Here is a 27,346-nt window from a genome sequence, read left to right as displayed (position 1 = left end):
CAGAGGTCTGGACGGGAAGACCCCACCCCACCCCGTGGCCCCAAGGTTGGGCACCGGGCCCAGGCCCTGGGCGCAGCTTGTGTATAAGGGCCTCCCCCACCCCACCCCAGTGTCCCCAGCTGAATGAGGGACGCCATGCTCTGTGTCTGAGACGGGTGCTGTGTGCACCCTTCCCTACCTTGTTAGCGCGTCTGTCCTGGGAGCCGCCCATGGGTCCTCTAGGCCTTTAGCGGAGAGCCAGCCAGAGGTGTCCCTGGGCTCAGGGCCACCATCCCGCCCCTGGACGGGGTGGATGGGTGGGGCTCCAGGCTGCCGGAGGAACAGGTGGGACGTGGCTGCTCCGGCCACAACTCAGGGATTCGCAGCGGTGTGGGGTCAACCAGCTCTGGACCAGGGTGGTTTTTCTCCTCTGTTGTCAAGACCGAATAGTTCAGAAAAATAGCCACGAGTAAAAACTTCCCAGACTGAAAAATTCCGATGCCAACGCCAGGGCTTCCGTGTGTGCTCCGGGTCCCGGAGCTTGCTTTGTGCCCAACTGATGGATGGGCTTTGGGGCTCTGAGAGGCTGGGGCTGGGGCTTGGCGCTGGCATCCCCCTCCCCCACCTCCTCCTCGCCCTTCCTCCCGCTCCCCCCCCAGGGGACGGTGGCTTCTCAGGGTGCGGTGCTTTGGGTCCCCAGTCCCTGCTGCCTCCCACTCCGCCTGGTGCCTGGTGGGGCTGTGCGCCCCCCCAAGTCCCCCTTGCCCGCTCTGTCACCACCCCCACCCCGGCGCCCCCGACGGCCTCCCGCGAGCCCAGGCGACAGCCGCAGGGCCCCGTAACCCACGCTCCGTGTTTTCTTGCAGTTTGGCAATGAGGAGCAGCAGCTGGCCTGGGCCAAGCGGGAGAGCGAGAAGGCCGAGCAGGAGCGGCTGGCGCGGCTGCGGCGGCAGGAGCAGGAGGACCTGGAGCTGGCCATAGCGCTGAGCAAGGCCGACATGCCGGCCGCCTAGGACGCTGCCCCGGGGACAGCCCGAGACCCCTCTGCCGCCTCTGCGGGCCGCCTGTCCGGCGGGCTTCCTCCCAGCAAGTGCGCACGGCGGATGGATGGAGCCTCCCCGCCCCCTCCCCACTCCCTAGCTGCAGACCAGGCCCCCCCACCCCGCCCCCGCATCAGTGAGACCCCCCCCCCCGGCGATGTATGCATTCGTTGTATAAAATGAAGTTTGAATGATTAATATAAAATATTTTAATACAAAACGCAAGAAACACCTTCCTTGATGTAGTCAGGCGTGCGTGCGTGCTGCGTGCGTGCGTGGGTGAAAACGCGCGGGGCGGGGGGGGGGGGGGACGTTCCCATCGTAACCCAGGATTCTTGACTCCCAAGCCGCAAATGTTCCAGGTTGCACACTCCCCGCCCCGTCCACGTGTTGCCGACACGGGAATCTCCCTCATCTGAAACCCCCGGCCGCAACTGGGCGACGTCACGAATGGAAAGTTCCACATCCGACCTCAAAGCAACAGAAAGCACAGGTGCGTGGCAAATACGGAATAAGATGACCCTGGGGCTCTGGGGCGCCTGGACAGCCGTCGGTGGCTGGACGGCTCCCAGCCCTGAGCTCTGTCCGCGGGGGAAGATGGTTCTACCGGTTTGCAGAAAAAACACAACTTGAAATTCACCCATCGTCCATTCCTGGAGCTCCCTGAAGGCCCCCTGCTAGCATGAATTCCAGAATTGTTTTGCACGAAAATGAGCTTATCTTTTATTAAAAAAAATTATTTATTTATTTATTTGAAAGGCAGAGTGGCAGAGAGAGAGAGAGAGATCTTCCATCCACTGGTTCACTCCCCAGTTGGCCGCAATGGCCAGAGCAAGGCCAATCTGAAGCCAGGAGCCAGGAGCTCCATCCGGGTCTCCCACTCTGGTGCAGGGGCCCAAGGACTTGGGGCATCCTCCACTGCTTTCCCAGGCCACAGCAGAGAGCTGGGTCAGAAGTGGAGCAGCCGGGACTCGAACCAGCGCCCATATGGGATGCAGTGCCAGCCCCATAATCTGATCTTTTAACTCAGTTTTCCCTCATATAAGCCACATAATTCCCAAACCCGAAAGCCAAGATATTTTGGGTCCCAAGCATTTCAGGGAAGAGGCAGCCAGGCTGTGGCGCTGGGCAGTGAGCTCACTGCTGGCGCAGCAGGCTGCACTTGGCAGGGGGTTGAGTCCCAGCTGCTCCACTTCCCATCCAGCTCCCCGCTAATGCACCTGGGAGAGCAGTGGAAGATGGCCCAAGTGCTGGGGCCCTGCACCTGTGTGGGAGACCCGGATGGAGCTCCTGGCTTTCGATCTGCCCAGCTCTGACATTGTAGCCATTTGGGGAGTGAACCAGTGGCTAGATCTCTCTCTCTCTCATTGTAACTCTTCCTTCTAAATAAATAAAATAAATCCTGAAAACACCCACCAGGGTATCTTTCTATCCGTGAGCACTGCAGGGCAGGGGGGGCCTGTGTGTCCGCAGCTGCCCCATTGGCACCTCCGGCCTAGAGGTGCTGTCGGGGCTGACCCCACGTGCAGATTTCGTTGTCTCGCTCTGATTCCCTGCGCCGCACGCGTCCCAGCTGTTTCTCAGCGAGGACGTTGTCATCGGGGCGCTCTGAGTCATCCCGAGAAGCCGTCGTGTCTGCGGGAGGTTTGAGCGCGGGAGGGTCCTGAGCAGGTGGGGGGGGGGCGGTGATTTTGGCGCCTGTCCTGGAACCAGCCCCCACCCCACCCCCGCCCCGCAGACCCCCACAACCGACTGTACCCGTGGCTCAGAGGCCAGGTTTCTCTCTCTCCCGGAACCAGCGCCCCAAAGGCGACACCTGACCACATGCGCCCTGAACGCCTTGGTTTGCCTGAGTCAGCCCTTTGAGATAAGCGACAGCTTGCAGATTTGCAGAGTCATCGTGAGTGACATCACAGCCAGGCAAAGTCCCGCCCTCCAGGGAGCTCCAGGTGCAACCAGGCTAAGAATCCCAAGGGCGCCGAGGGACCCTCGCGGTGGCCAAGGGTGGCCGGTCATCCGTGCCGTCCTGGGCGTGAGCGAAGTCACATCTTCAAAGCCACCTTTCCCGAGTGGGGACGTCCTGATCCCGGGCCGCTGGCGCTGGGCTATTTTTAACCTGGTACAGGAAGCTTCTGGAAAACAAAGAAACTCACTGGTGAAAGAATGAGTGCACACTGCTACCGCTTATCAGACCTGACTCTCGTGGAACACACTCTGGTCTGGTTTGGTTTTGTTTTTTCTTTGGTTCTGAATTTCCCCCCCGTAAAAGTTCCTAGGAGCCGTACAAAGTGTATCAGCAGCCATGGCTGGAAAAATACACAAGGAAGCGGACGTGCGATGCTTATCACGGGTTTATCCCACAGAGATGACGCGAGGTGGGTTTGTCTGCGCCGGCCACTGTTTACATTCCCGGAGTCTTTATTTATTTATTTAGTTTTTTAAAAAATTAAGCCACTGTGTAGCTTTTTCAAGGTCGAGTTATTTGAAATGTGGAGTTAGAAAGAGAGAGAGGGAGATCTTTCATCCAAGGTTCACTCCCAACAAATGGCTGCAATGGCCAGGGCTGGGCCAGGCCAAAGCCGGGAGCCTGGAGCTCCGTCCAGGTTTCCCACACGGGTGCAGGGGTCCAAGGACCTGGACCATCTTCCACTGCTTTCCCAGGCCACAGCAGAGAGCTGGATGGGAAGTGGAGCAGCCGGGACTCGAACCCGCGCCCATGTGAGATGCCAGCGCCACAGATGGCAGCTTTACCCGCTACACCACAGTGCTGGCCCCTATTTTATTTACTTATCTATTTGAAAGGCAGAGTAACCGAGAGCGAGAGCTCTCCTGTTTGCTGGGTCACACCCCAAATGCCTGTGATACCCAGGGCTGAGCCAGGCTGAAGCCAGGAGCCAGGGGCTCCTTCCGGGTCTCCCACACAGGTGGCAGGGACCCGAGTACGTGAGCCCTCCCTGCGGCCTCCCCGGGTACACGTGAGCAGGGCATTGGAGTCCATCTGCGTCTCCCCTGGGGGCCACAGCCAGTGTCTCAGGATGTGCTGGGTTAAGCCGCCACCTGCAGTGCTGGCATCCCCTGTGGGCACAGGTTCTAGTCCCGGCTGCTCCACTTCCCATCCAGCTCTCTGCTGTGGCCTGGGAGAGCAGTGGAGGATGGCCCAGGTGCTTGGGCCCTGCACCTGTGTGGGAGACCCAGATGGAGCTCCAGGCTGCTGGCTTCTACCTGGCCTGCAGATGGAAGCTGTCACTCTCTCAAAGTAATTAATTAAAAAATCAGAATGAAGTAGACTGAGCGCTCTCAGTTTGAATTATCAGAGGAAATTCTCTCAGGCGGCCCCCTGCCTCCCTGAGCACCAGGGAGGAGACCTGGGCTCCGGCTGCTGCTGGGCCCCCAGCTCGTGTGCCCTCCCCGAGTGCCCAGGCTCCCAGATCCCCAGGCCACAGAGGGTCCCCAGTGCCCGGCACCGCGGCAGCCAGAGCCAGTGGGAGCCGCCGCGCTGCGCGGAACGGCCCCCAGCTCCAGAGATGAGAAACCCTTCCCTCAGCAAACCTCAGAGTGACTCAGAACGAAGCCAGCAGCGCCCAGCAAGGTGGCCCAGGCTGCCCCGGGGCCGCGACGAGGCAATGACAGCTCAGGATGTGTTTTGAGGTTTGGGGTTCAACGGAAACACCAGGAACAGGGAGAATTGGGTCCTGCAGGTCCGGGATGTGACAGGTGAGCGGGGGGTGGGGTGGGCCGGGCCGTTGTGGAATCTCCCAGAAGCCCCTGCGGCTGCAGAGCAAGCTGTGGCCGTGCAGTGAGTCTTTCCCGGCTTGGGACAGTCCCCAAAAGGCCAACCTGGGGTCAAGGTTAAAGGCAACAGCAGAGAGGGTGACTGGGGGGTCACACACACGAGGAGGAACCTCCAGGCGCTCGGTCTGCATCCAGGTGGGGGAGAACCATTTCCTGGATGGGGGCGACAGCTGGGAGCCGCGCACACGTGTGTGTGTGTGTGTGTGTGTGTGTGTGTGTGTGTGGCCCAGGCTGGGAGGGAGGGGGGAAGGGCAGGTGCTGGGCGCCCCGCCGTGGGCACCTAGGGGCTGTGCTCACCGCCCAGGGCACTGGCTCAGAGATGCCCAGGGCTGCTGGACTCCGAATCCTGTCTACACTGCACACTCCACTCAGCATTACCTTGGGGTCTGGAAATTGTCCCACTCCGTGAATTTTTAAATTAAAGCTTTAAAAAGTATTTGTTTGGGAGATAGCTAGTTAGGTAGAGACCTTCCCCCACACCCCTACCATCTGCTGGTTCCCTCCTCCTGCAGCAAATGGGGCTGGGCCAGGCCAAAGCCAGGAGCCAGGAGCTCCATCCGGGTCTCCCACGGGGGTGGCAGGGGCCCAGGCACTCGGGCCGTCACTGCTGCCTCCCAGGGTGCGCGTGTGCAGGGAGCTGGGGCTTGAACCTGGGCCCTAACCCCTGGGCCACATCCCACCCTTGACACCTTGGGTCCTGAGTATGGCAGAGGAGAGCTGTGCCACTTTCAGTGCTGGGTGTCCTCAGCCAGGTCCCCCCGGGGCCACTAAGGAGGGGACATGGGCAGCAGCTCTGAGGCCCCCATGCTGGTGGGAGTCAGGGCAGACTTCCCAGAGGAGGTGCTGGGCTCAGGGGTTGTCCTGGGATTTGCCCATGGACACCCAGGAAGGGTTCCTGGTGTGGGGAACAGCCTGGGGGAAGGTGTGGGACTGGGAGGCGTTTGAAACAGTGGTTGAGGGGCTGCCGCCTGGGGCGGGGGAGGGGCACAGCAGGATAAGCTGCCACCTGCGATGCCAGCATCCCATATGGGCACCAGTTCGAGTCCTGGCTGCTCCACTTCTGACCCAGCTCCCCGCTAATGCACCTGGGAAAGCAGTAGTAGATGGCCCACATGTTTGGGCCCCTGCACCTCCATGGGACACCTGGACCCAGGCCGTGGTGGCTGTCTGGGGAGTGAAGCGGTGGATGGAAGACCTCTCTCTCTCTCTCTCTCTCTCTCTCTCTCTCTCTCTCTCTCTCGCTGTCACTCCTGCATCCATGTCAGAGGGCGTGGGTGCGAGTCCCAGCTCCACTTCCTAGGCCAGCTCCCTGCGCATGCGCACCCCGGGAGGCAGCCATGATGGCTCAGTACTTGGGTCTCTGCTGCCCGTGTGGGAGACCCCAAATGGAGCTCCTGGCTCAGTTCTGGTTATTTGGGGTTGGGGGGAGGCATTCGGGGAGTTAAGCAGTGGCTGGGAGCTCTGTCTGTCTCTTAAAAAAAAAAAAAGCTGGCGGAGGGGTGTAGTGTTTGTCAACAGAATGTTCTGTTCACGTTGTTCTGTTAGAACCGAGCCAGTCCCTACCAAGCCGAGCCCCTTGGCAGGTGCCCAGCCCAGGCTCTCGTGGGGATTTGCACGGGTTGGGGTGCAGGAGGCTCTGGCTGGAGTCTGTGTGTGTGAAGGGGTTCCCAGTGCAGGCGCAGATGCTGTAGCATCGGCGCCCACCAACGCCAACGTGCAGGGAGCGGCCCGCTCTGAGCAGCTCCAGGCTGGGCGGGCCGGGCGTCAAGCAGCACCTTGCCCGCAGACCCGTCCAGGCCCTCACCAGGCTCAGGCTGCTGCAAAACCCCCATTTCCGGGCACCCCTCGAGAATCTAGGCTGCTAGCCGTGGGAGCTGCAGCCCGAGCTGTCACCTCCATGGCACCGAAGAGGCCCCGGGCAGAGCCGGAAGCCACTCGGGTGAATCCGGGTATCGGAACCCTGGCAGGGCTTTGCGGGTGCGAGGCCTGGGGCGGCGGCTGTGAGCTGCACAAGCAGAGATGGCGGCAGTGGTCTAGGCCACTGCCTGCCGCGCCGCATCCTGTATCAGGAGTCCCTGGTTCGAGTTCCAGCTGCTCCACTTCCCATCCAGCTTCCTGCTAACGCGCCTGGGAGGCAGCAGGTGGCGGCCCAAGTCCCTGGCCCCCCGCACCCACGTGGGAGACCCGGATGCAGCTCCTGGCTCAGCCTGGCCCAGCCCTGGCTGTTGTGAGCCTTTGGGGAGTGAACCCGCAGATGGAAGACTTCTCTCTCTAACAAATGAAAGAAGAAGAAATTGAAAAATGAAAAGGAAAGGGATGCTGACATCTGCTAAAGCTCTCATGAACCCTGAGGACCTATACTGAGTTGAAATACTGGAGCCCCACTTCCATGGGGTCCCTGGAGTCGTCGGGTCCATGGAGAATGGGGGGCGGGGGCGGTGGGGCAGTGCCAGGGGCTGTTTCAGGGGTTCCATCTGGGGAGGTGAGAGGAGTGAGGGTTGCACAGGCACGTGTGCGCACCCCAGGCTTCGGGAAGGGCTGGGTTCTGTGTATCGAACCACAATAAAGGAAAGGAAACAGGTGATGGGAGGGGCTGGGGGCAGAGCCCGGGGCCCGCCCTCCCCGGGGCCCAGTGAGGGCAGCGCCCCTGACTGCCAGCAGCCCGAGCTCGGCTTCTGGCCCCGGTCTCTCCTGGTCAGCGCCAGCCAGGGGCTGCTGCCTCTGCCCCCACCATGCTGAGAACCAGGAGAAAGGCACTGGGGGCTCAGGGACCCTTCCTCACAGGAGGAGCCACAGCTGTGCCCTGAAAGGCAAGGTGTGAAGCCTGACTGCTTCCATGGCTCCCTAGTTCCTCTAGGCCACCACTGCTGCCCGCATGGACAGAGGGGACCCCAAAAGGCAGGGGCCGGCAGATGCACCGCTTCCCGTGGGGGAACTCAGTCAATATGTGGGAGGATGTGGGCCGTGCAAAGGCCCAGAGGCGAGCGATCGGGAAACTTCACCAAACAGGAGCCCCAGGATTGTGGGCTCTGGGGGCCGTGTAGGGGGTGGCCCCGAATTCCAGGATCAATTCCAGTGCCCGTGTGCCCTCCACAGTCCTACAGTGGAGCCCTGTTTGTTTCCTAAGGGGCTGCTCCCCTCCCAGGTCTCCTCTGTGACCCTCCCATTCTAGACTTTTCCAGAAAAATGGGCTTCCTGGGGGGTGCAAAGCGGACAGGGTTCCCAGGAACCCCCAGATCACGGGTGTGGAGGAGGCAAATGGGCCCAGCTTGTGGGATTCCGTGTTTCTAGGCACGGGGAGGCACTGGGGCTGGGCAGACCTGGGTTCGAGTCCCGACTCCACCACCTGCTGACTCTTCCCCTTTGCAGCCGGGCTCCTGTGGGGGGCAGGGGGAGGGAGTCAGAAGAGTGGATCTCGCTGAGGATACCCCAACATCCAAGTTCAAGTCTGCGGGGTGGGGGGCGGGGGGAGGGCGCTGTGCACACCGGCTTAGTCACACGGCGAGAGTTTCGGCGCTGACTCCAGGCAGAGGTTGGAAGCTGAGTCACTTCCGAGTCACTTCAGCTGGCGTCGAGGTGTCAGAGTGACAGCTGAGTGAGTGGAGGAAGGAAGGAATGAGACTGAGAAGGATTGAAAGACAGGGGGGGGGGAGAGGGAGAGAGACAGAGACACACACACACCAGCGCATGGCCACAGCGTCAGCCACACCCAGAGCTGGGCCTCACCCTGTTCTTCCGTCCCCCCTGCAGCACCCCCATTCCTCTGCCTGGGAAACTCAGGCTCGGGCAAAGCCACCGGGCAGCTCTGGCCCAGGGTCCCTCTGGGCACGAACGGTTTTGTCTTAGCAGGGACCTGGGGGTGACTTCTGGGAGGACAGTGCCTCTGGCCCCGAGGCGGGGAGTGGGGGAGGCCAGGGACGGGACTCCCCCTTCCCTGGGGGTGAGCAGAGCTGGTGTGGGGGGTGGGGAGGGGAATCGCCCTGGCCTGGCACCTGCTGTCCCCACCTGGGCACAGGTGACCATCACTCAGGGTGTCACGGGGCCCTGTGGACAACTCTGCCCTCTGACAAGGCGCCTCCCCCCCTCCTGCCTCACATCGCCTGCCGGGGTGCACCTGCCGGGGTGCACAGGGAGCGCCTGGCAGAAATGCACCTCCCACGCCCCTCCCCCCAGCCCCCTCCCCGAGCCTCGGGACCCCTCGCCCCCATGGGGACCCAGGGAGGGCAGCACACACACAGTGAGAGGCGATTTGCTTCCTGGAAAATGCAAGCTTAAAGGGTGAGCTTGGGCGCCAGAACGTTGATTTTGTTTTGTTTTCAATCCACGCCGGGTTTTCTTGTTTGCTGTTTCCCCCAAGGAACATGAGGAAGGTCCTCTATGGAATGGGTGCTTGCAATTCTGTTGCATCGAAATCAAGTTACCTTTGGATGGCATCTGTGCTCACGTGTTTTGATAGGCCCTTGTGGGGTCTATGCATGTGTATGCATGTGTGCACGCGTGTGTGTGTGCCTGGTACACTCAGTATCCCCAATGCATCGACTCCACGGTCTCCCAAGATTGTAAAGATCTGTAGGTGCCCGGAACCTGCCCTCCACGCCCTCCTGGAGGTGGCAGCTCCTGAGGCCGCACCTCGTCGGGTCAGATGCAGTTGGTCCGCGGTGCCCAGGCAGCTGAGCCTACAGATGCCAAGAGCTGGCTGCCAGCGCCGTGTTTGTTTGCATAGCAACTCCTGCCATGGCTGAATGGAATATTACACAGCCACGAAAAAAGACAACACCATTGCAGGGAGTGGGGTGGGGAGGGGACTATCTCATGGAAAAACATGGAAAAAACAATGGTGATCTTTTAAGATCAAAAGCAGCTTATTTTCCATTTTTTTTTTAACTCAGCACCACTCTGCCACTCGGGGTGGCATTGGTCTCCGGGTGGCGGGGCTGGAGCAGCCCTGGTGGCCGTGGCCACCCCCTGTTGTTGATTCCAACGCTGTTTGATAAATGGTGGCATTTTGCTTTCAGAAAAAAAAAAAAAAAAAGGCTCCCCAGTGACAGGTATTTCTAGATGACTCAGCCTGAGCCAGCGCTGCCTGAGCCCCGCGTCAGAGACCAGGAGCCAGGGCTTCAAAAGGCATCCTGGGAAAATGAGCAAAAACATCAACTTGTTTGGCTGCGGGAACATTAAAAAAAAAAAAATCCATACGTGGGTTTTTGTCTTGTTTTGTTTTATGCTGGGCATGTCCTGAACTTTTCAAAGGCTCCTAATTACGCGTGGATTTTTTTTTTCCTTTGCACCCAAATAAAATGATCTTTGAATTCCGGATGCCAAGAAGGCCAGATGCCTGACACTTTGTGTTTAATGACTGACACTTTGTTTGATGGGTGACACTTTGTGTTTGACGAGTGATACTTTGTATATGTTTGACGAGTGATACTTGGTGTGTGTTTGACAGGTGACACTTTGTGTTTGATGAGCCACACTTTGCATTCCACCCACTGGAGAGGGCCCTCAGAAAACAGACACTTCACAGGTTGAACCACCCCCCCCCCACACACACACACACCGCACTCCCAACCTGCAAACTTGAACTTGCCAGGGAAGCATAGAAATAGTTAAAACCTCCATGAGTCTTTTTTTTTTTTCCTTTTTCTCCTCCCGGGGTACTCTCAGCAAGCCTCAGCCACTTCCCCAGGTCGAGCCCCCACCCCACCCCACCCCACCCCCGCTCTGTGCTACAAACCGGTTCGTGCACACAGCAGAAAGCACGCTTCAAAAACACAGCCTTGGTGGCTGGCGGAAGCGCCGGGGCTCACACCATCACCCCCCGTTTCTGCTTTTTTCGTGGATTGCTAAAGCGCTCTCAGCTGTTTCCAGGGCTGCCGGGCTGCGGTTGTGGGAGTGGGAGTGGGGCGAGGAAGGCTGGGGCGGGTGGTGGGAGGGGAAGGAGGAATCCCCTGGCTCTGTTGCAACAGCAGGGGTGAGAGTCAAAAAAAAAAAAAAAAAGAGAAAGAAAAAGAACACACGGGCGAGTGTGCAGCCTCTGGGCTGTTTTCACTTTCTGGGAAACAGGTTGTGCAATGGTTGGTGGCCATGGTGACCCAGCGCCTCTGAGAAGGGGGAAGGCGCTGATCCTGCCCGGGAGAGACGCACCTGCCGGCCCCACTGAGGGGGCTGGGGGGGCTCCCCTGGGACTGGCCACCGAGGCAGGGGCTGCACTGTCTGCCCTGAGCCTCTGCACCCTCCAGTGCCCCCTCCTAGGGCTCAGGGAAGCCCCAGGGAGCAGCCCGGCCCCGTGGAGCTCCGGCTCTGGGCCCCGTCTTCCACTCTGGAACAGGGGGCTCCAGTTTTTTCCCCTCCCCTTAAGAACAAGGTGGCCCCAGACGGGGACTCCAGGACGGTTGGGCAGGGCAGAAAACAGCACTTTACGCCCCACGCCCCCGACACACACACACACACACACACACACACACGCCAGAAGTTTGGCTAAAACCTTCCAGAAAGAGGTGAGGCTTTTTTTGGGCTCAGAAGGCCACGTCAGTTGGGACCACTTTTCCCCGTGCTGGGGTGGGGAAGGAGGCAATTTATGGCTCCAGGGACAACCTTAAATTAACCCTCTGGCCAGTCCCAAAATGCAGTGTTTAAATTTATAGGAAAAACCCGCAGATTCCTGGCAGCTGGGTGCTGCTGGCTCTGGGCCCGACTCCCCCCCCCCCCCAGCTGCCTCTACCAGGAAGCCCTCCATGAAGCCTCTCCTCCCCCCACGCCCCCAACCCCTGCCACAAGTGCCCCCCCCCCGCCCCTAGCTGCCAAGCAGCCAGACCAACGCTGATTCTTTTTTTCCAAAAAGATGCAAAACTTTTTTTAATTAAAAAAACACAAAACACAGCAAAAGTCATAAAAAAAGAATCGGGTGCCCAAACGGCCACCTGTCTCGGCTATTTACAATATGTCACAGTCACTCTGTACAATATTATATATATATATATATCTATGTATAGAAAATGGACAGTACAAACGGGGGCCGCCTGTCGTGGGGGGGGGCCTCCTAGTGTCGAGCCGAGCGGGGGAGGGGGAGGCGGCCGCCACTTCACGTATTGCACCATTTTGAAACCAAAACTCGTCCAGAAGGAGGGTCGCGTCTTCGCCCAGCGGGCCTTCAAGTCCTCGGTGAGGGCCAGAGCGGTGGCGGCGTCGTGGTCGTGGCGGTCCAAGGTGGGGGCGGGGAGGGCAGCCCCTTTCCGTGGCCACGCGGTGTCCGGCTCGGGTCCTCGGGGTCCAATAAATACCAAGTCCCAGTGGAGGGTGGGGGCGGGGAGGGCTGGGGGCCGTGCCCGGCGCGTGGGTCCCGCCCTGGCCGAGCGCGCGCAGCCCCGGGGCTACAGGTGTCGCTTCATGTGCAGCGCCAGGTGGTCGGAGCGCGAGAAGGCGCGGTCGCACAGGTGGCACTGGAAGGGCCGGTGGCCCGTGTGCTTGCGGTAGTGGCGGGTCAGCTCGTCCGAGCGCGCGAACTTCCAGCCACAGCCGTCCCACGTGCAGTGATAGGGCTTCTCGCCTGCGGGGACAACGGGGCGGCCTCAGTTTCCCTCCCGCGCTCCGCCCTGCACTTCGGAGCCCCTTAAAGGATCCTAGGCACCCGCATCCTCGCCTCCAGGGGTCCCCAGGGCGCGCTGGAGCCCGCCCCCGAGATTCCAATCAACGCCCCCTCTGAAACGTCCCGTCCCTTCTCCCTAAGTGGCCCCAAAGCCCCGAGCCACGCCCCCACGGGCCCTCAGCGCCCGATTCCCAAGCGGTGCGCCCCGATTCTGAGACAGCCCCCCCAACCAGCGCGGTCAGCGGCCACGCTCTGCGCCCCGGCACGCGCTCCTGAGCGCGCGCCCCCTCCCCAGCCGCCCGAGCCACGCCCCCCAGAGGGTTCCTAACCGGCTCCGCGCGCGCGCGCGCGCGCGCCCTAGCCCCGCTCCTCCAGCGCCGCCCACCTGTGTGCGTGCGCAGGTGCGCCTTGAGGTGCGAGCTCTTGGTGTAGGTCTTGCCGCAGCCCGCGTAGCTGCAGGTGTGCGTGGCGGTGCGCTTGCGGGGCCAGGAGCGGCGGCCGCGCTTGGGCTTGGCCTCCAGGAGCTCCAGCGGGGACGCGGGTGGAGTAAGGAGACCGCGGGCGGCGGGCGGTGCCAGCCCCAGGGCTGCTGCGGCGGCGGCCGCGTCGTCGAAGAGACCGAAGGCGGCGGGCGCGGGCGGCGCGTAGTGCAGACCCGGGCCGGGGGCGCCGAAGCCGGGGCCCCCAAAAGGTGGCGGGAACGGGGCGCGCGGGCCGGGCGCGGGCAGGCGCGCGGGGCCGTCGGGGCTGAGCGGCGGCGTGTCCGGCGGCGGCGGCAGCGGCGGCGGCGGGGGGCGGCCCCCGGGCCCCCGCATGCACGCCGCCGCCGGGCCCGGGGCACCCTCGCGCTTGAGACCCCGCGGCCCGCGGGCCAGGCCGGGCGCGCAGCCGTAGCCGCCGCCGCCACCACCGCCGCCGCCGTCTACTTCGGGCGGCTCGGCCTTGACCAACCGGCCGGGCGGCGCGAGCAGAAAGCGGCCGTGCAGCGCGGGGCCCGTGGGCGCGTCCAGCTCGGGTCGCAGCAGCTCGGACACCAGGCCGCCCGCGGGGGCGCCGTAGGGCGGCGGCGGCGGCGCGCCAGGCTCCGGGTAGTAGAACGCAGGCGGCGGCGGCGGCGGCGGCGGCTCCGGGGCAGCCTCAGCTCCCAGGCCGTCCAGGCCCATGGACAGGATGAAGTCCAGCACGCTGTTCAGGTCGTCGTCGGCGCCGCCAGCCTCGGGCTCTGCGCGCGGCCAGCGCTGCGGGGCGACAGAGCGAGGGCACGCGGGTGTGAGCTGGCGTGCACGCACGCGCGCGCGCGCGCTTGCCGGCTCGGCGGGGCCTCGGGCAGGGGTTGGGTGGGTGTTTGTGGGGAGGTGGTCGCTGCCGGCCGCCCGCGATCCCCGCGTCCTGCGGTCACCCGCGGAGCCCGCAGCCTCCGCCCGCGCGCTCGGCCTCCCCCGCCGCCCACGGTCTACTTGCCCGGAGCCCCGCCGCCCTCACCTCCTGCAGGCCGCGCTCACGGCACGGGCTGGCGAAAGTGGAGAAAGAAGGCAGGATGGGCTCGCTCAGCGCCATGGCTGGGGGACCACCGGGGAGGACGCGGGCGGGCGGGCGGGGACGGCTCTGCGGGCCGCGGCCGGGGCCCGCCCAAGCCTTATAGGCGCGGCGCGCGTGGGGGCCGGGCCAAGGCGGCGGCGGCGGAAACGCGTCCCGGATGGGGACGAGCTCCGGGCGCAGCCTAAATTTAGCCGCGGTATAAAAGCGAGCGGGCGGCGGCGGCCCTGGCCACTGCGGCCGCCCCGGGGCCCTGCACAGCCGGGCCCCGGCCGCTCGCGCGCGCGCTCGCGTAACCAGGCCGCGCCCCCGCCACCCCCCCACCCCAGGCCCCGGGCCCGCCCCCGCTCCGTCTCCACGGCGACCGCGTCAACACGCGCCCCACAACAGAGCGTGACGCGCGCAGGGATCCCCGGGGCGCCCCGCGCGGACGCGCTCCCGGCTTGCGCCAGCCTGCAGCGCGGTGGGCCCCCGTGGCGGGGCCTCCCCGGATGCGTGGATCGAAGGGGAACCCAGCTGCCACGGGGTCCCCAGAGCCCTTAAAGGGATGGGGAGACTGGGAGGGGGGCGTGTCCCGGGACCCAGTCTTTAAGCCCACGTCCCAGAAACAGCCGTGTGGGATCAGATCGGGAAGTGCTAAGTGTGCGAGTCCGGCCTCGGGGGACCCCCTTGAACCCCTGCTGGCCACGGCAGCTGTCACGCCAGTCGAACGCGGCTACGGTGGGTTCTTGGAGGGCGGGAGAGGGGGCACAGCGACAAATCCCTGTCCCTGGGGGCTTCCGCTCTAGAGGGGAGATGGGAGACAGAGACCCCCAAAGGGGGGGGTGAGAATTTGAACCTCACCCACCCAGGAGGTGATCTGTGCGCCCACCGGGTTTGAAAGCCTATGGGAGCCACGTGCGGTGTTGGAGGGGGAGCATCTGCAGGTGGAACCTGCAGCCAGGCGCTCGGGTGCCCCCCCCCCATGAGATTCTGCCTGAAGCCAGCTGGGAGCTCTGCTGGGGTTGGGCCGGGCCGTGGTCAGGTGGGCGCAGGGATGGCTCCAGGCCAGAGCAGTGGAGGAAGGCATGTTGGCAGCCAAGGCACAGAGGCGCTTCCTAAGAATATGGGTATTGGGGGGGGATCGTCTTGAGTTGGGGGCTGGAGGGGACTCTCAGGCCTCCTGTTCTTTCCCTACCTACTTTGCCTTTGTTCCTGGGGCCAGGAGGAGGCTTAGGGCTGGATTTCCATAGCCCAGGGCTGCTGTGGGGGTGGGGTGGTGTGGGAAGGGGACGGACCCCACCCTGGGGCCTGCGGCTGGGGGCCCTCCCAGCTGGAAGGAAGCTCCGAGGGGCAGCACCTCCCAGTCCAGCAAACTCTTGCTTTTCTTTTTTAACAATATGTATTTGAAAGGATAACAGAGGCGGGGGGGGGGGGTAGAGAGAGAGGGAGAGAGGCCTTCCATCTGCTGCTTCACTCCCCAAATAGCCAGCCCGAAGCCAGGAGCCTGGAACTCCATCCAGGTCTCCCTGTACGGGTGGCAGGGGCCCCAGCACTTGGGCCATCCTCCACTGCTTTCCCAGGCGCATTAGCAGGGAGCTGGATGGGAAGTGGAGCAGCCGGGACTCGAACCAGCGCCCATATGGGATGCTGGTGTCACAGCACTGGCCATCCTAAGGTTGGAGAAGCATCCCAGTCACCAGCCGAGGAGCAGCCAGGGGCACCCGAGACCTCACAAGGCAGGGGAGGTGGGGCTGGGGAAGCCACCTGCCCGTGACCTTGTGACCGCCAAAATTCCTAGAAGAGAAATTCCTGTTGGTCCAAGAAGCCGCCGCGCTGTCTGTCTGCAGGAAACGTGGTATGTTGTGGTCGTCAGCCCCTTCCTCCCCGCTTCCTCTCCAGACAGCCACGATTCTTGTCGCTGTCCCCTCCCCGGGCCCGGCTGGAGCCACCCACCGAGGACCTCTTCAAATAGCACACACTGGAGCCACCCAGGCGCGGGAAGAACAGGGACTCAGCTGTGTGACCTCGGAGGAACCGCTTAACCTCTCTGAGTGTCAGCGTCTTTTTTTTTTTTTTTTTTTAATTTCTTTGAAAGGCAGAGCTGGGGGGGGGGGGTCTTCCCTCCACTAGTTCACTCCCCAAATGGCCACGATGGCTGGAGCTGTGCCGATCCAAAGCCAGGAGCTTCTTCTGGGTCTCCCATGCAGGTGCCATTTCTACTGCTTTCCCAGGCCATAGCAGAGAGCTGGATAGGAAGTGGAGCAGCCGGGCGGGACTCGAACCTGTGCTCTGATATGAGATGCCGGCATCCCACAGCACCACCACGCCAGCCCCTGTGCTATCCTGTTATCCTGCTGGTGGCCCACGTGCCTTACCACAAGCGTGCAAAGAATGCGCGCTGTGCTACGTACGATGTGACAGCGGCTGCAAGGTCCTGTGACAATGGGAATCTTTCAGGTCCATTATGGTGTCATTGTATGGGGTCACCACTGTGTGCATGGTCCCTTATCAAGCGGACACATCCTAGCAAGATAGGCAGGGATTGGGAGAGTGTGCTGCAATCGATTGATCATGTCCGTGAGTGGTGGCCCCTCGCAGGGATTGGGAGCTTGTGCTGTGATGGACTGGTCATGTCTGTCACCTGTGCAGGATTGGGATCCACGGCATGTGTGCAACTTTGCACGGGTGTCTCTCCAGGCTGTCCTGCAAGACGTGAGAAAGGTGCACATCAGACGTCTGAACAGCCCACTGCGTCGAGCTCCCTGTCTGTGCCCCCCTGGGCTTGCTTCTGCCCCACGGAGAGCTCGCCACCTGCTGTGCCGGTGCACTGGCTGTTTCCGGTCCCCTTTCATGCGTCCAGGTCTGCTCGCTAGAGTCGAGGCCGCCTTTCCCTTTCCCCAGCTGTTCCGTCCCCGACAGCTATTGTGAGTGAGTGCGCCCTTGGCCGGGGGCCCAAGAGCAAGCGCTCAGGAATGCTGCAGAAAACACGTCACCTACGATACAGCTGAGTCTCCAAGAACAGCGCTGACTGCTCCAGGGGCATGACAGCCACATTACAACCACAACTGGGCCGGGAATCCCAGCTGAGGCCGTCGGGTGTTCCCGCCGGGGCTTGCGCAAGCTTCTCGCAGCTTCTCGCCAAGCTCGGCGGCTCCCGTGGTGCGAAGATGCTCTATAGCTCTGAGACTCCGGGAGGTGGGAGCCGACGGCACGCGCAGGGGTGCCTCTGAGACAGAGACAGAGACAGAGACAGAGACAGAGACAGAGACCTTCCGTGCGCTGGTTCGCTCCCCCAGTGCCAGGCTGAAGCCAGGAGCTCCATCCGGGTCTCCCACGTGGGTGGGCGGGGACCCAGGCCCTTGAGCCGGCTGCACCTGCTGCCTTCCCAGGGTGTGCGCATGCGCAGGGGTCAGGCGCAGAGCCTGGAATTGAGCCCCGGGCCCAGCTGAACGCCCAAGCCAGCATTGTGCTTTTGGACTTCTGTCTGTCACCCATCAAAGGGACCGAGGCCACCTGCCTTGTGGGTGCAGGGACCCAGGCCCCCGGGCTACCTGCTACTGCTTTCCCAGGTGCAGCAAGCAGGGAGCTGGACCGGAAGTGGAGCAGCCGGGACTCGAACCGGTGCCCTGATCTGGGCTGTGGAAAACACAGGCCCCGGTCTTTTAAATAAATAAGTAAACAAGGAAGGTGTGGGCAGGCCAGGGTGAGAACCCATTGGCAAAGTGCCCGGGGTGGGAGTGGGGGCGTGTTGTAACCTCAGCCCCGCCCAGCCTCTGCCCAGCGCCTGGACAAGGACCGACGCCCCAGGACTCGGCCAAGGGTTCCCAGCTGAGTCCCTCCCCCGACTCCACCTTCCCCGCCCTCCGGAGCCCACAGCCAATCCCAGGGCTCCCTGCTGCCAGCCCCGCCTCTGCCACCATGGGACCATCACAGTGGACATCGCCAAGTTCACATCCAAGTGCCTGTGCCTGGCCACCCCAGGACGGGGGGGGGGGGGGGCGGAGAGCGCGCTTGTCCCGGGCTGGGCTGTGGAGCCCACAAAGCCAGGGAGCCTGCGCGGTGGGGGCAGCGCCCCTCGGAGAAAATACTGGGCGGAGCCCTGGGCAGGGGGCTGGGCCACGAGCTTTGTCGCACACCCAGGCCGGGAGGGGGCGGGGGGATGCAGAAGGGGGAGCCAGAGAGAAATCTTCCATCTGCTGGTTCACCCCCGAAAACGCCTGCCCCAGCTGGGGGCTGGGAACTCCACCCGGGTCTCCCACGTGGGTGGCCGGGACCCGGATAATTTCCCTTCTGAGGAATTCAAATCAGAAAAACAGAAACCAGAGAATTCGGGACCTTAATTACACCTGCAAAACCCTTTCCCCTTTGCCTTAGAGAGAGACCTAATCAAGGGAGTGATAACCCAACCTGTTCAATAGTCCCGCCCATACTTAGGGGATTATGCCAAGTCTGTAGAGCAACTGATAGGACTCTCTGGAGCCTGGGAGAGGCCCCCGCCTTGTCCCCTGCTGTGGCCCTTGGGAGGAGCTGGCTGGGGGTGGGGAGACTGGTTGGCTTTCCCTTTGTCCCCTTTCTGGAAGAACAGAGGGCCCCCTCTTTTTTTTTTTTTTAAGTTTTTTTATTTATTTGAGAGGCAGAATTACAGATGGGAGAGGGAGGGGAAGGGAGAGGGAGGTCTTTCATCTGCTGGTTCACTTCCCAGATGGCCGCAATGGCCGGAGCTGCGCCAATCCGAAGCCAGGAGCCAGGAGCTTCCTCCGGGTCTCCCACGCGGGTGCAGGGGCCCAAGCACTTGGGCCATCTTTTGCTGCTTTCCCAGGCTACAGCAGAGAGCTGGACCGGAAGTGGAGCAGCCAGGACTCGAACCAGCACTCAGAGACCAGCCGCGGGCAGTAGCCTCAGGCAAAAGCTATTTGAACTCTGGGCCGTGGACATCCGACCACCTGAGGCCTCTCCCCAGCCTGATGGATTTGTCGCCCTAAAGGACTTTGTCCCAGACAACCTGGGCTGTGACTCACTGCGTCCTGGGCACCCAGAGCCCGTGGACAAAGGGTGGTGACCGCCCGGGGAGGCTCCCAGCCACCCCGTGTTCTGCTGGACGCTGAGTCACTGCTGAAGTCGGGGAGCGCTCTGGGGAGGGGGGTGCTCCCCGGTGGCCCTGGGGCCGAGGGTGCTCAGCCATGGTGGCCATCACCGGTCACGACAGCTTCTCCTGTGCACACGGATGCCTCTCTCCCCTGCCCACCCCCGTGCCGCCCCGGTCCCCCAGCCCAGCACAAGGCCCTGTCTGTCCCCTGGGGCGTCCCTCTGTGCCCCCCACCCTCAGCCACTGCCCAGAGCCACAGCCATTTGTTTGCTGTCCCCAGGCAGGGCTGGGGGCTCTCAGTGACTGCACCCCCTGACCCACCGCAGGGGTGGGGCTGGGTTCTGCCTGACCCCTGGTCGGACGGGATCTTCACCCAGCCTGCCCCTCGGGGGGTGGGGTCTGGTAAACACTAGCTGCCCAATAAATGCTCAGATCCACCCTCTGTCTCCACGCATTCTGCTAATGCGGTTGAACCAACCGTGGATGGATGTGATAAGAGGTGAGGAGTAATAGGTGCACACAGCGTGGATGTTGTAGGGAGTGTGTGACGTCACCTGGGGAGGCTGTGCGTGGGTTCCACGCCAACAGCTGAGCATCTGTGCATTTGGGTATCCAAGGAGGGGGCCCCAGAACCGGCTCCCCACACCCCACGTGGATCCTGGGGGGCGACCAGCTAACCTGCATGCAGAAGAATTTGCTAGCATGCAGTGCGTGCTTCCTGGGATTTACTGATGTAATCAGGGCATAGCTATGTCCAGGGGTCTGAAGTCTCCGTCCAGCAACTCAATTTCATTTTTCACTGCTGTATAGTATTCCATCCATGAGACCTACCACGGTTTGTTCATTGGTGATATTTGGAGAGATGAGTATCTCAATCTCTCTCCTCTCTCCTCTCTCCTCTCTCCCCTCTCTCTCTCTCTCTCTCTCTCTCTCTCTCTCTCTCTCTCTCTCTCCCCTCTCTCTCTCTTTCCCCCTTGCCCACAGCTGGTGAAGAGTTAAGGAAAGACCTAGAACCGGCAAGGGAGATCAGAAATGAGGGGCGGGGCATGGAGCTGGCTCGAGACAGCCAAGCTTTCTGGGCAGGGAAGGGGGACACGCTGTGCAAAGGTCCTGTGGTCAGGGCTCTGCGGGGGGACGGGGAGAGGGGGCCTCCAGGATGATTCCAAAAATGTTCACGCTGGCCAAGCCGTTGCGTGGATTTTGCCGCTTTCTGTACCAGGGTAGCTTTTTTTCTTTTTTCATCTTTCCATTCCATTTTTCCACGCACATTCTGCAGGGCCCGCGCTATGCCAGGAATGCACGCAGCCTCCCATGCACTGCTCTTATCACGTCCTGGGGTGGGAGGGACCCGTGCAGCACACCCCCCGGCCGCCCCCGCCCCACGAGCCTCCCCAGTCCCCGGCCAGGGGCCTGGTTCATAAACTCCGAGTTACGTAAGTCCGGAGTCAGGTTTTTGGAAGCCTCCCTTTTCTTTTTTTTTCTTTGCTTCTAGAAGATTTTCCCGCTTCACTGCTGTTTACGGCTCGCGCTCAGAACAGTGAGTCAGGAAGAGACGCGGGCGAGGGCTTCTGATCGTGGAAAAATAAATGTGATCCCAGAGGGAAAAACAGCAGAGGAAAAATACAGTGGAAATAAACTACTCACAGGATGGGTGTATTTGGGTTTCTTTCTTTTTTTTTTTTTTTTTCGGCTTGTAGCTTTTTAAAAATTTTTTAAGAATTGATTTTTTAAAGACATTTATTTTACTTGAAAGGCAAAGAGAGGGAGAGAGAGAGAGTTCACTCCCCAATTGGCCACAACGGCCGGAGCTGCGCTGATCTGAAGCCAGGAGCCAGGAGCTTCATCCGGGTCTCCCACGCGGGTGCAGGGGCCCAAGCACTTGGGCCATCTTCCACTGCTTTCTCAGGCCATAGCAGAGAGCTGGATGGGAAGAGGAGCAGCCGGGACTTGAACTGGCGCAGCTGCAGAGGGGGGAGGGAGCCCCTCCCATCTGTGCCTGTGCACGCTGAGGTCCTGGCCACTCCGCCTTGGAGGCAGCCGAGGGCAGCAGCCTCAGCCTCCGCGCCAGACACCCGCCCCCGTGCTGCCCCCACGTTAGGAGAGCCAGGGGCGAGCATCTAGGCTCGGCTGGTGATGCCGCTGCCTGCCACACCAGCATTCCACCTCAGAGTTGCAGGTTCAAGTCCCGGCTGCTCCACTTCCCATCTGGCTCCCTGCTGGTGCACCTGGGAAAGCAGCAGATGTCGGCCCAAGGGCCTGGGTCTCTGCACCTTCGCGGGAGTCCCGGATGCAGCTCCTGGCTCCTGGCCCAGCCCTGGTTATTGTGGGCATCTGGGGAGTGAACCAAGAGATGGAAGTCCTCTCTCTCTTTCTCTCTCTCTCTGCCCACCTTTCAGATAAAAACAAACCTTTATTTTAAAAAAATTAAAAAAACATGAAGAGGGCCAGAGGTGCACATACCCGGAGCGTATACCTGGAGATACAAGCCATTTCCCAGATGGCAAGACTGAGGTCCAGAAGCTGCCAGATCAAATGCAAAATTGTGCTTCTTAAAATAATAATAACAACAACAACAGTTGGGGGCAGCAGCGACCCTGCTGCGCGATAGGACATTGGGAGTTCTATTACTACTTCCTCCCCACTGTACCCCTGAACCCCATAGCCACGCCCTCTCTCTGTCCCCTCACTTGACTGGCAACTCAGAGACCCAGCCCCGATGGCGCTTCGAGAAGGAGTGTTCTGGAATATTCTCGGAGGTTCTCGTGCCCCTCACCCGCACGCCCCGTGACTCGGCCCCCCCCCCCAGGTGGCTGCGATATCCCTGACAAAGGGCTGGTCTTCACGGTGGGCTCGCGCTGCGTCCCCAAGGGCTGAGCTCCACACGCAGGGTTTTCTTAAGACGTAAAAAAAACTTCGCCAGCAAAAGGGCAGCTTCTGGAAATATGCAGAGTAAGAGGGAGTTTTTTTTTTCTTTTTTTCCCTTTCCCTGGATTAGGGGTGAAAAATGAGGGTAGGGGTGGGTGGGGAGGGGCTGGGGGCTGAAAGGAGATCCCCAATGTTGATTGAAGACCTACTGTGTGCCAGGCCCAGCTTTTGGGCCCCCATCGGGCTGAGTTCAGAGCACTGAGTGGCCTTGCGACCACATTAGGGTTGGATTTCAGGGAAACTGAGGCACATGGGCTGGTTGACTGAGCCACAGTGTGAGCTCTCTGCTGGGATCCAAGTGCCTGGGTTTGAGTCCCAGTTCCAGCTCCTGATTTCTGGGAGATGACAGGGATGGCCCAGGTGCTTGGACCCCTGCCATCCACCTGGGAGACCCAGATGGAGTCCCTGGTGTTGGGGGACAATGATGGAGATCTTGGTTCTTGTCTCACGCTGAAGAAGAGTTTCCACGTGGACAGGGACGGGGCAGAAAGTGAGATTTACTGCAAGTGAGAAACTTCCTGTCGCAGCAGTCGGGAGGGGGGTTCCAACGGAGGAGTTGCCAGAGAAGCGCTGGCTCTTTTATACACAAAGTGGGTCTCTGATTGTCCCCTTTCTGGAAAGTGAGTACAGTATTAACCAATCAGGAGGAGGGGCGGAACACCAACCAATCAGGAGGCCAGAATAACAACCAATCAGAAGGCAGGAATAATAACCAATTAGGGAACAATGTTTACTCAGATCCCTTCTGCAGACCCAACCATGTCTGAAGGTTACGGTGTATATGTTTCCCCAGAGCCCCTGGAGAGTTACACCCCATGTTTTCTTTCCTACCTTTCTCCTTTTCTGGGGGCCCCCAGAGTCCCTGTCATCAGCCCCTGGCTTCAGCCTGGCCCAGCCCCTGCCATGGTGCCCATTTGGGGAGTAACCAGCAAATAGGAGATTGTCTGGGTGTGTTTCTCCTCTCTCTTTCTCTCATCTCTGTATTTAAAACAAATAACTAAATCTTTTTTAAAAAATGAGATGGAGGCCAGTGCTGTGACGTAGCAGGTAAAGCCACCACCTGTGATGCCAGCATCCCCTATGGGCACCAGTTTGAGTCCCGGCTGCTCTCTTCCAATCCAGCTCCCTGCTATGGCCTGGGAAAGCAGTGGAAGGTGCCCAAGTGCTTGGGTTCCTGCACCCACACAGGAGACATTGGCCAGGCACAGCCCTCCCTCTGTATGTACCAAGAAGAATCTGATCTTTATGGGTGACCCTTGGAGCTACAGAGGACTTCCAGGGGCTTTAGGTTTCTGTCTGGCTTTTAAAGCCAATGGTGTCAAGGTCAAGGTCACAAGTCAAGGTCACAGACATGGCAAATAGAATACAGCACACCCAGTCAGATCTGGATACCAGGTAAACTATGCTTTTTTTTTTTTTTTAAGGACACATTTTAAAATATTTATTTGAAAGGCAAAATGACAGAGACAATGAGAGAGAGAGGTCTTCCACCTGCTGTTCACTCCCCAGATGGCCACAACGGCCGGAGCTGCACCAATCCGAAGCCAGGAGCCAGGAGCTTCTTTCGGGTCTCCCACGTGGGTGCAGGGGCTCAAGCACTCCCAGGTGCCTCGGCAGGGAGCTGGAGTGGAAGCAGAGCAGCCAGGCCTTGAACTGGCACTGTGATCATATGGGACGCCGGTGTCACAGGTGGCAGCTTCATCCACTGTGCCACAATTTATTTACTTAAGGCAGACAGACAAGGAGATATAGATAGGAGATACACAGATAGATAATTGATAGATAGATAGAGACCTCTCATCTGCTGTGCCTACAATGGCTGAGGCTGGGCTGGAGCTGACGCCAGGAGCCAGGAAGGGAATCGAGGTCTTTCACACAGACCGCGGGGACCGAGGGACTTGGGCCATCACCACTGCCTCCGGCCAGGGTCTGCATTAGCAGGGAGCTGCAGTCACTAGCAGAGCCAGCAGCCAAGCCCGAGTGAGCATCTTAACCAGCAGGCTCACCCCGCCCCCTGTTTACAAGTCCTGGAGGAACTTGCAAATGTTGGCTGATCTGGCCCCAGGCAGGGATTTTGCTGACGTGATAGAACATTCCGCTACTATAGAACTATTCCTGGCCTGAAATAGCCAGGGTTGGTTTCGATTTCTCCCTGGCCCTGAGAAGCAAAGAAACAAAGACCCGCCTCCTCTCCCACCCTCCAAGGCAGCAAACACAATGCAAGCCACCCAGTTTAGTGTGAATTTCAGAGAACCAATGATTTGGTGGGGGGAGTATAAGTATATCCCAGATAGTGCATGTAATGGAATATACTTATGCCCCCCCCCCAAAAAAATCATTCAGTGTTTCTCTGAACCTCCCTGGGTGGGCAGCTGTGGGTAGGGGGTGGGGCTATGGATGGCAGGTGTGTCTGCAAAGGGGCTTGGAGGATTCAAGCTTAATCCTGCCAAGGTTAAAATCAGCCAGGGGAAGAAAAAAAAATCCAAAGGGAAACATCGGACCACCATGGTTTGCAGGCAGCAATGCCAGCCCAGCGTGGTCTCCACTCCTCAGAAGAATTGTGCTGTTTTGGGGTGGATGCCCCACAGAATTGGATGTGGATGTTCAAGGCGACCCTAACAAACCATGCTTCCTACAGCAGTTGGCAAGAGCTGGAAACGTCACCAGTGTCCGTGGTGGTGGGGGGGGGAACCCACACGTGGCGGCCCCTCCACACTGTGGAGTATCACTCAGCCAGGAAAAGGAGTGACGCTCCGACACCTGCTACCACCACGTGGTGGACCTCGAAAACCCGACCCTGAGTGAGAGCAGCCGGACTCAAGAGGCCACACCACGTGCGACTCCACGGACAGGACAGGCAAAGCCACAGGGCCGGGCAGCGGAGGAGGGGCCGCCAGGGGCTGGGCGGGGGGAGGAGGAGTGACTGCTGATGGCGCGGGGTCTCCTTTTGGGAGGGAATGAGAATGTTCCGGAACCAGAGAGAGATGGTGGCGGAAAAACCTTGAAATGGACTACAGTCTACACCGTGTGCTTTGAAATGTTCAAAATGGGCGTGAGCGTGTAGCCTAGGAGATCCGTCCCTGGTTAAGACACCAGCATCCCGGCTCCCTGCGCATGCGCACCCTGGGAGGCAGCCGTGGTGGCGCTGGTCCTCGGGCCCTGCACCTGCGTGGGAGACCCGGATGGAGCCTGGCCACGCCCTGGCTGTTGCAGCCATGGTGGGGAGGGACCCCGCCGATGGAATGGCTTTGTGTTTGGTTTGTTTAGATCAGCCAGGCAGGAGCTGGCCAGCGGTCGGGAGAGCCTGGCTCAGGGAACAGGGACCCTTTTGCTCCAACAGCTGGCGAGTGGGGGAACTGAGTACAGATCTCGCCTCTCTGGGGGACGCGTGGCAGCCACTGTACACGCGTGGTGGGGGCGGGGGTCCCTCCTGGGAGATGCCACTCCCAGGCTAGGATGCTTGGTAGCAGCTGGGAGAGGGGCCTGGCACAGCCACCTGTGGCGTGGCACCTGTGGTGGGGTGGGGGTGGGGGTTGGGCAAGCAGGGGGCTGAAGGTGGCCCCCTCTGACGACCCCAGGGCGGGAGGTTTCACAGGGTCTGTTAACAGCTTAACAGGCAGGGGCACAGCACAGGTCCCATGGGCCGCTGGGGAACCGGCCTGAATCCCATGATTCCCACTGCCCCCACCAGCAGAGCTGGCAAACAGAGGCCACTTGGGAAACGGACACCAGGAGCCAGGGCTGCCGCAATCTGCAGTCCACTGCTCCACGCCGGGGACAAAAGTAGCCATCAGGGGAGCTGGCACGGCCGCCTCCCATTCCCGGCCAGCAAACGCTTCGTTTGATTTCCCTGCGCCCTCGCTGGGGGTCTGTGCTGGGGATGGCACAGGAGTAGCTGCCCTGGGGGGCGTGGGGTGTCCCCCTCCCGCATGTTTTTTTTTAAGATTTATTTATTTATTTGAAAGAGTTACACAGAGAGAGGATAGGCAGAGAGAGGTCTTCCATCCGATGGTTCACTCCTTTCAATTGGCCACAACAGCCGGAGGCTGGACCAGACCAAAACCAGGAGCCAGGAGCTCCATCCGGGTCTCCCACGCAGGTGCAGGGGCCCCAGCATCTGGGCCATCTTCCACTGCTTCCCCAGGCCATAGCAGGGAGCTGGACCGGAAGTGGAGCAGCCGGGACTTGAACCAGCACCCCTATGGGAGGCTGGCACCACAGGTGGTAGCTTTACCCGCTGAGCCACAGCGCCAGCCCCTGCTCATATGTATCTGAACCACTAGGCTACACCCGCCCATTTCTCCACGAACTCCCCAGCCCAGCTGCCGGCGTCCAGGCCCAGCCCGCTATAACCCCTTCTTCTTCTCCTCTGCCATTGCTGAAGTGATCGGAAAACCCAAACTCCCACGGGGACCCTGCTCCCCCCGGGGGCATCCTAGAAGCCAGGCGGCTCGGGACTGTGAACTTGGCCGGGAGGATTCCCCCCACCCCACCCCACCCCCGCCCACCTCCCCGCCACAGAGCTGGGGCCAGCCCAGGGCCCCCAGCGCACCTGCTGGGCCCGGCGTGCAGCCCGGCCGGCGGCCGACGTGCGAGTGCGCGAGGAGCGAGGAGACCCTCGGCTGTCTTTATATACCGGAGTTATTTTTAACCACGGCCTCCCAGTCCATTACGGAGTTTCCTCTCGCGATGGCTCAGGAAGCCCTGCTTGGCGGTGCTTCCTGCTAACACGAGGCCCCGACATGGCTGACAACAGCAGGCCTGAGACTGGGCGGCTCCAGGGAGCAACGCCTGGCCCCTTGCCCAGCCCTGCGCGCCGGCCAGTGCGCGCGGCCCCGCGGCTCCCAGGCTGGAGGGCCCCTTGTATCTAGGTGGGAACAGCCCGCGAGACCCTTTCTGTTTGAGTCCTAGAAAAGGGGCCAGGTTCAAGTTCAAGTTCATAGTGTTTAGCATTCACGATGCTGTGCACACCAGCCGCTCTGGTTCCAGAATGTTCGCAGCTCCCCGCCAAAGGCGACCCCACCACCCTGCCCCTGCCCCCTGCCCCCCTCCCACGTGGGTCCTCTTGGTGATTGACAGCTCCCGCAGAGTTATCTTTCTCAACCTATGTGCAACTCGGCGCCTCTGTCTCTCTAACTCCTCTTATGGCTCCCTACTGACCCGAACTTGGCGATTTGGGCAAGACACTTCCTGGCTCCCGGCTTCCAAACCTGGATGGCACCCAAGGGAAGGCCAGCTGGAGGACCCCTGCCCGTTCTGATGCAGAGAGGGAGATCCCCCTGGCCATCCGGGTCTCCCACGGGGGTGGCAGGGGCCCACGGACCTGAGCCAGCGCAGGAGCAGGAAGCGGCCAGGACTCGAACCCGGGGCTTTGCACCACCATGCCGGCCCGGCTCCCTGCGCCTTCCACGGCTGCAGAAC

The 27,346-nt window shown here is 60.9% G+C and overlaps 2 protein-coding genes and 2 long non-coding RNA genes across 11 annotated transcripts in view; 2 read left to right on the top strand and 2 right to left on the bottom strand.

Moving 5' to 3' along the window:
* Positions 1-1,248, top strand: part of EPS15L1 (epidermal growth factor receptor pathway substrate 15 like 1) — a 67,379-nt gene extending 66,131 nt beyond the window's left edge. For 7 of the 8 annotated variants that reach the window (XR_011382882.1, XM_051835714.2, XM_051835711.2 and 4 more), the window contains one exon: positions 846-1,248. Coding sequence is in view for 7 of the 8 variants with exons in the window: in XM_051835714.2 (XP_051691674.1) it covers positions 846-992 (147 nt within the window). In the remaining variant the exon portion in view is untranslated. The remainder of the gene's footprint in view (positions 1-845) is intronic. The other variant, XM_051835715.2, reaches the window with a different exon arrangement.
* A 10,389-nt stretch (positions 1,249-11,637) lies between these two features.
* Positions 11,638-14,038, bottom strand: KLF2 (KLF transcription factor 2). The gene is made up of 3 exons (XM_051835708.2): positions 13,879-14,038; positions 12,782-13,634; positions 11,638-12,357 (listed from the first exon to the last, which is right to left on the bottom strand). Exons 1-3 carry the CDS (start codon positions 13,951-13,953, stop codon positions 12,182-12,184), a joined length of 1,104 nt encoding a protein of 367 aa, XP_051691668.1. The 5' UTR covers positions 13,954-14,038; the 3' UTR covers positions 11,638-12,181.
* An 8-nt stretch (positions 14,039-14,046) lies between these two features.
* LOC127488100 (uncharacterized) lies at positions 14,047-19,439 on the top strand. Its single transcript, XR_007915555.2, has 2 exons — positions 14,047-14,652; positions 15,814-19,439. It is a non-coding gene; the product is annotated as an uncharacterized lncRNA (long non-coding RNA).
* Positions 19,440-25,765: 6,326 nt separating this feature from the next.
* Positions 25,766-26,557, bottom strand: LOC138845657 (uncharacterized). The gene is made up of 2 exons (XR_011382881.1): positions 26,478-26,557; positions 25,766-26,134 (listed from the first exon to the last, which is right to left on the bottom strand). It is a non-coding gene; the product is annotated as an uncharacterized lncRNA (long non-coding RNA).
* Between the last annotated feature and the right edge of the window lie 789 nt (positions 26,558-27,346).

The sequence above is a fragment of the Oryctolagus cuniculus genome, chromosome 16, assembly GCF_964237555.1.
Source record: "Oryctolagus cuniculus chromosome 16, mOryCun1.1, whole genome shotgun sequence".
Lineage (NCBI taxonomy): Eukaryota > Metazoa > Chordata > Mammalia > Lagomorpha > Leporidae > Oryctolagus > Oryctolagus cuniculus.
Note: the sequence above shows the minus strand (reverse complement) of the source record. Positions and strands in the feature narration are given on the sequence as shown.

Coding starts and splice junctions, on each gene's coding strand:
- KLF2 (XM_051835708.2), bottom strand. CDS start 13,953: ATGGCGCTGAGCGAGCCCATCCTGCCTTCTTTCTCCACTTTCGCCAGC. Junction 13,635..13,878: donor GTGAGCGCGGCCTGCAGGAG/GTGAGGGCGGCG, acceptor GTCGCCCCGCAG/CGCTGGCCGCGCGCAGAGCC. Junction 12,358..12,781: donor GCACCTGCGCACGCACACAG/GTGGGCGGCGCT, acceptor TTGTCCCCGCAG/GCGAGAAGCCCTATCACTGC.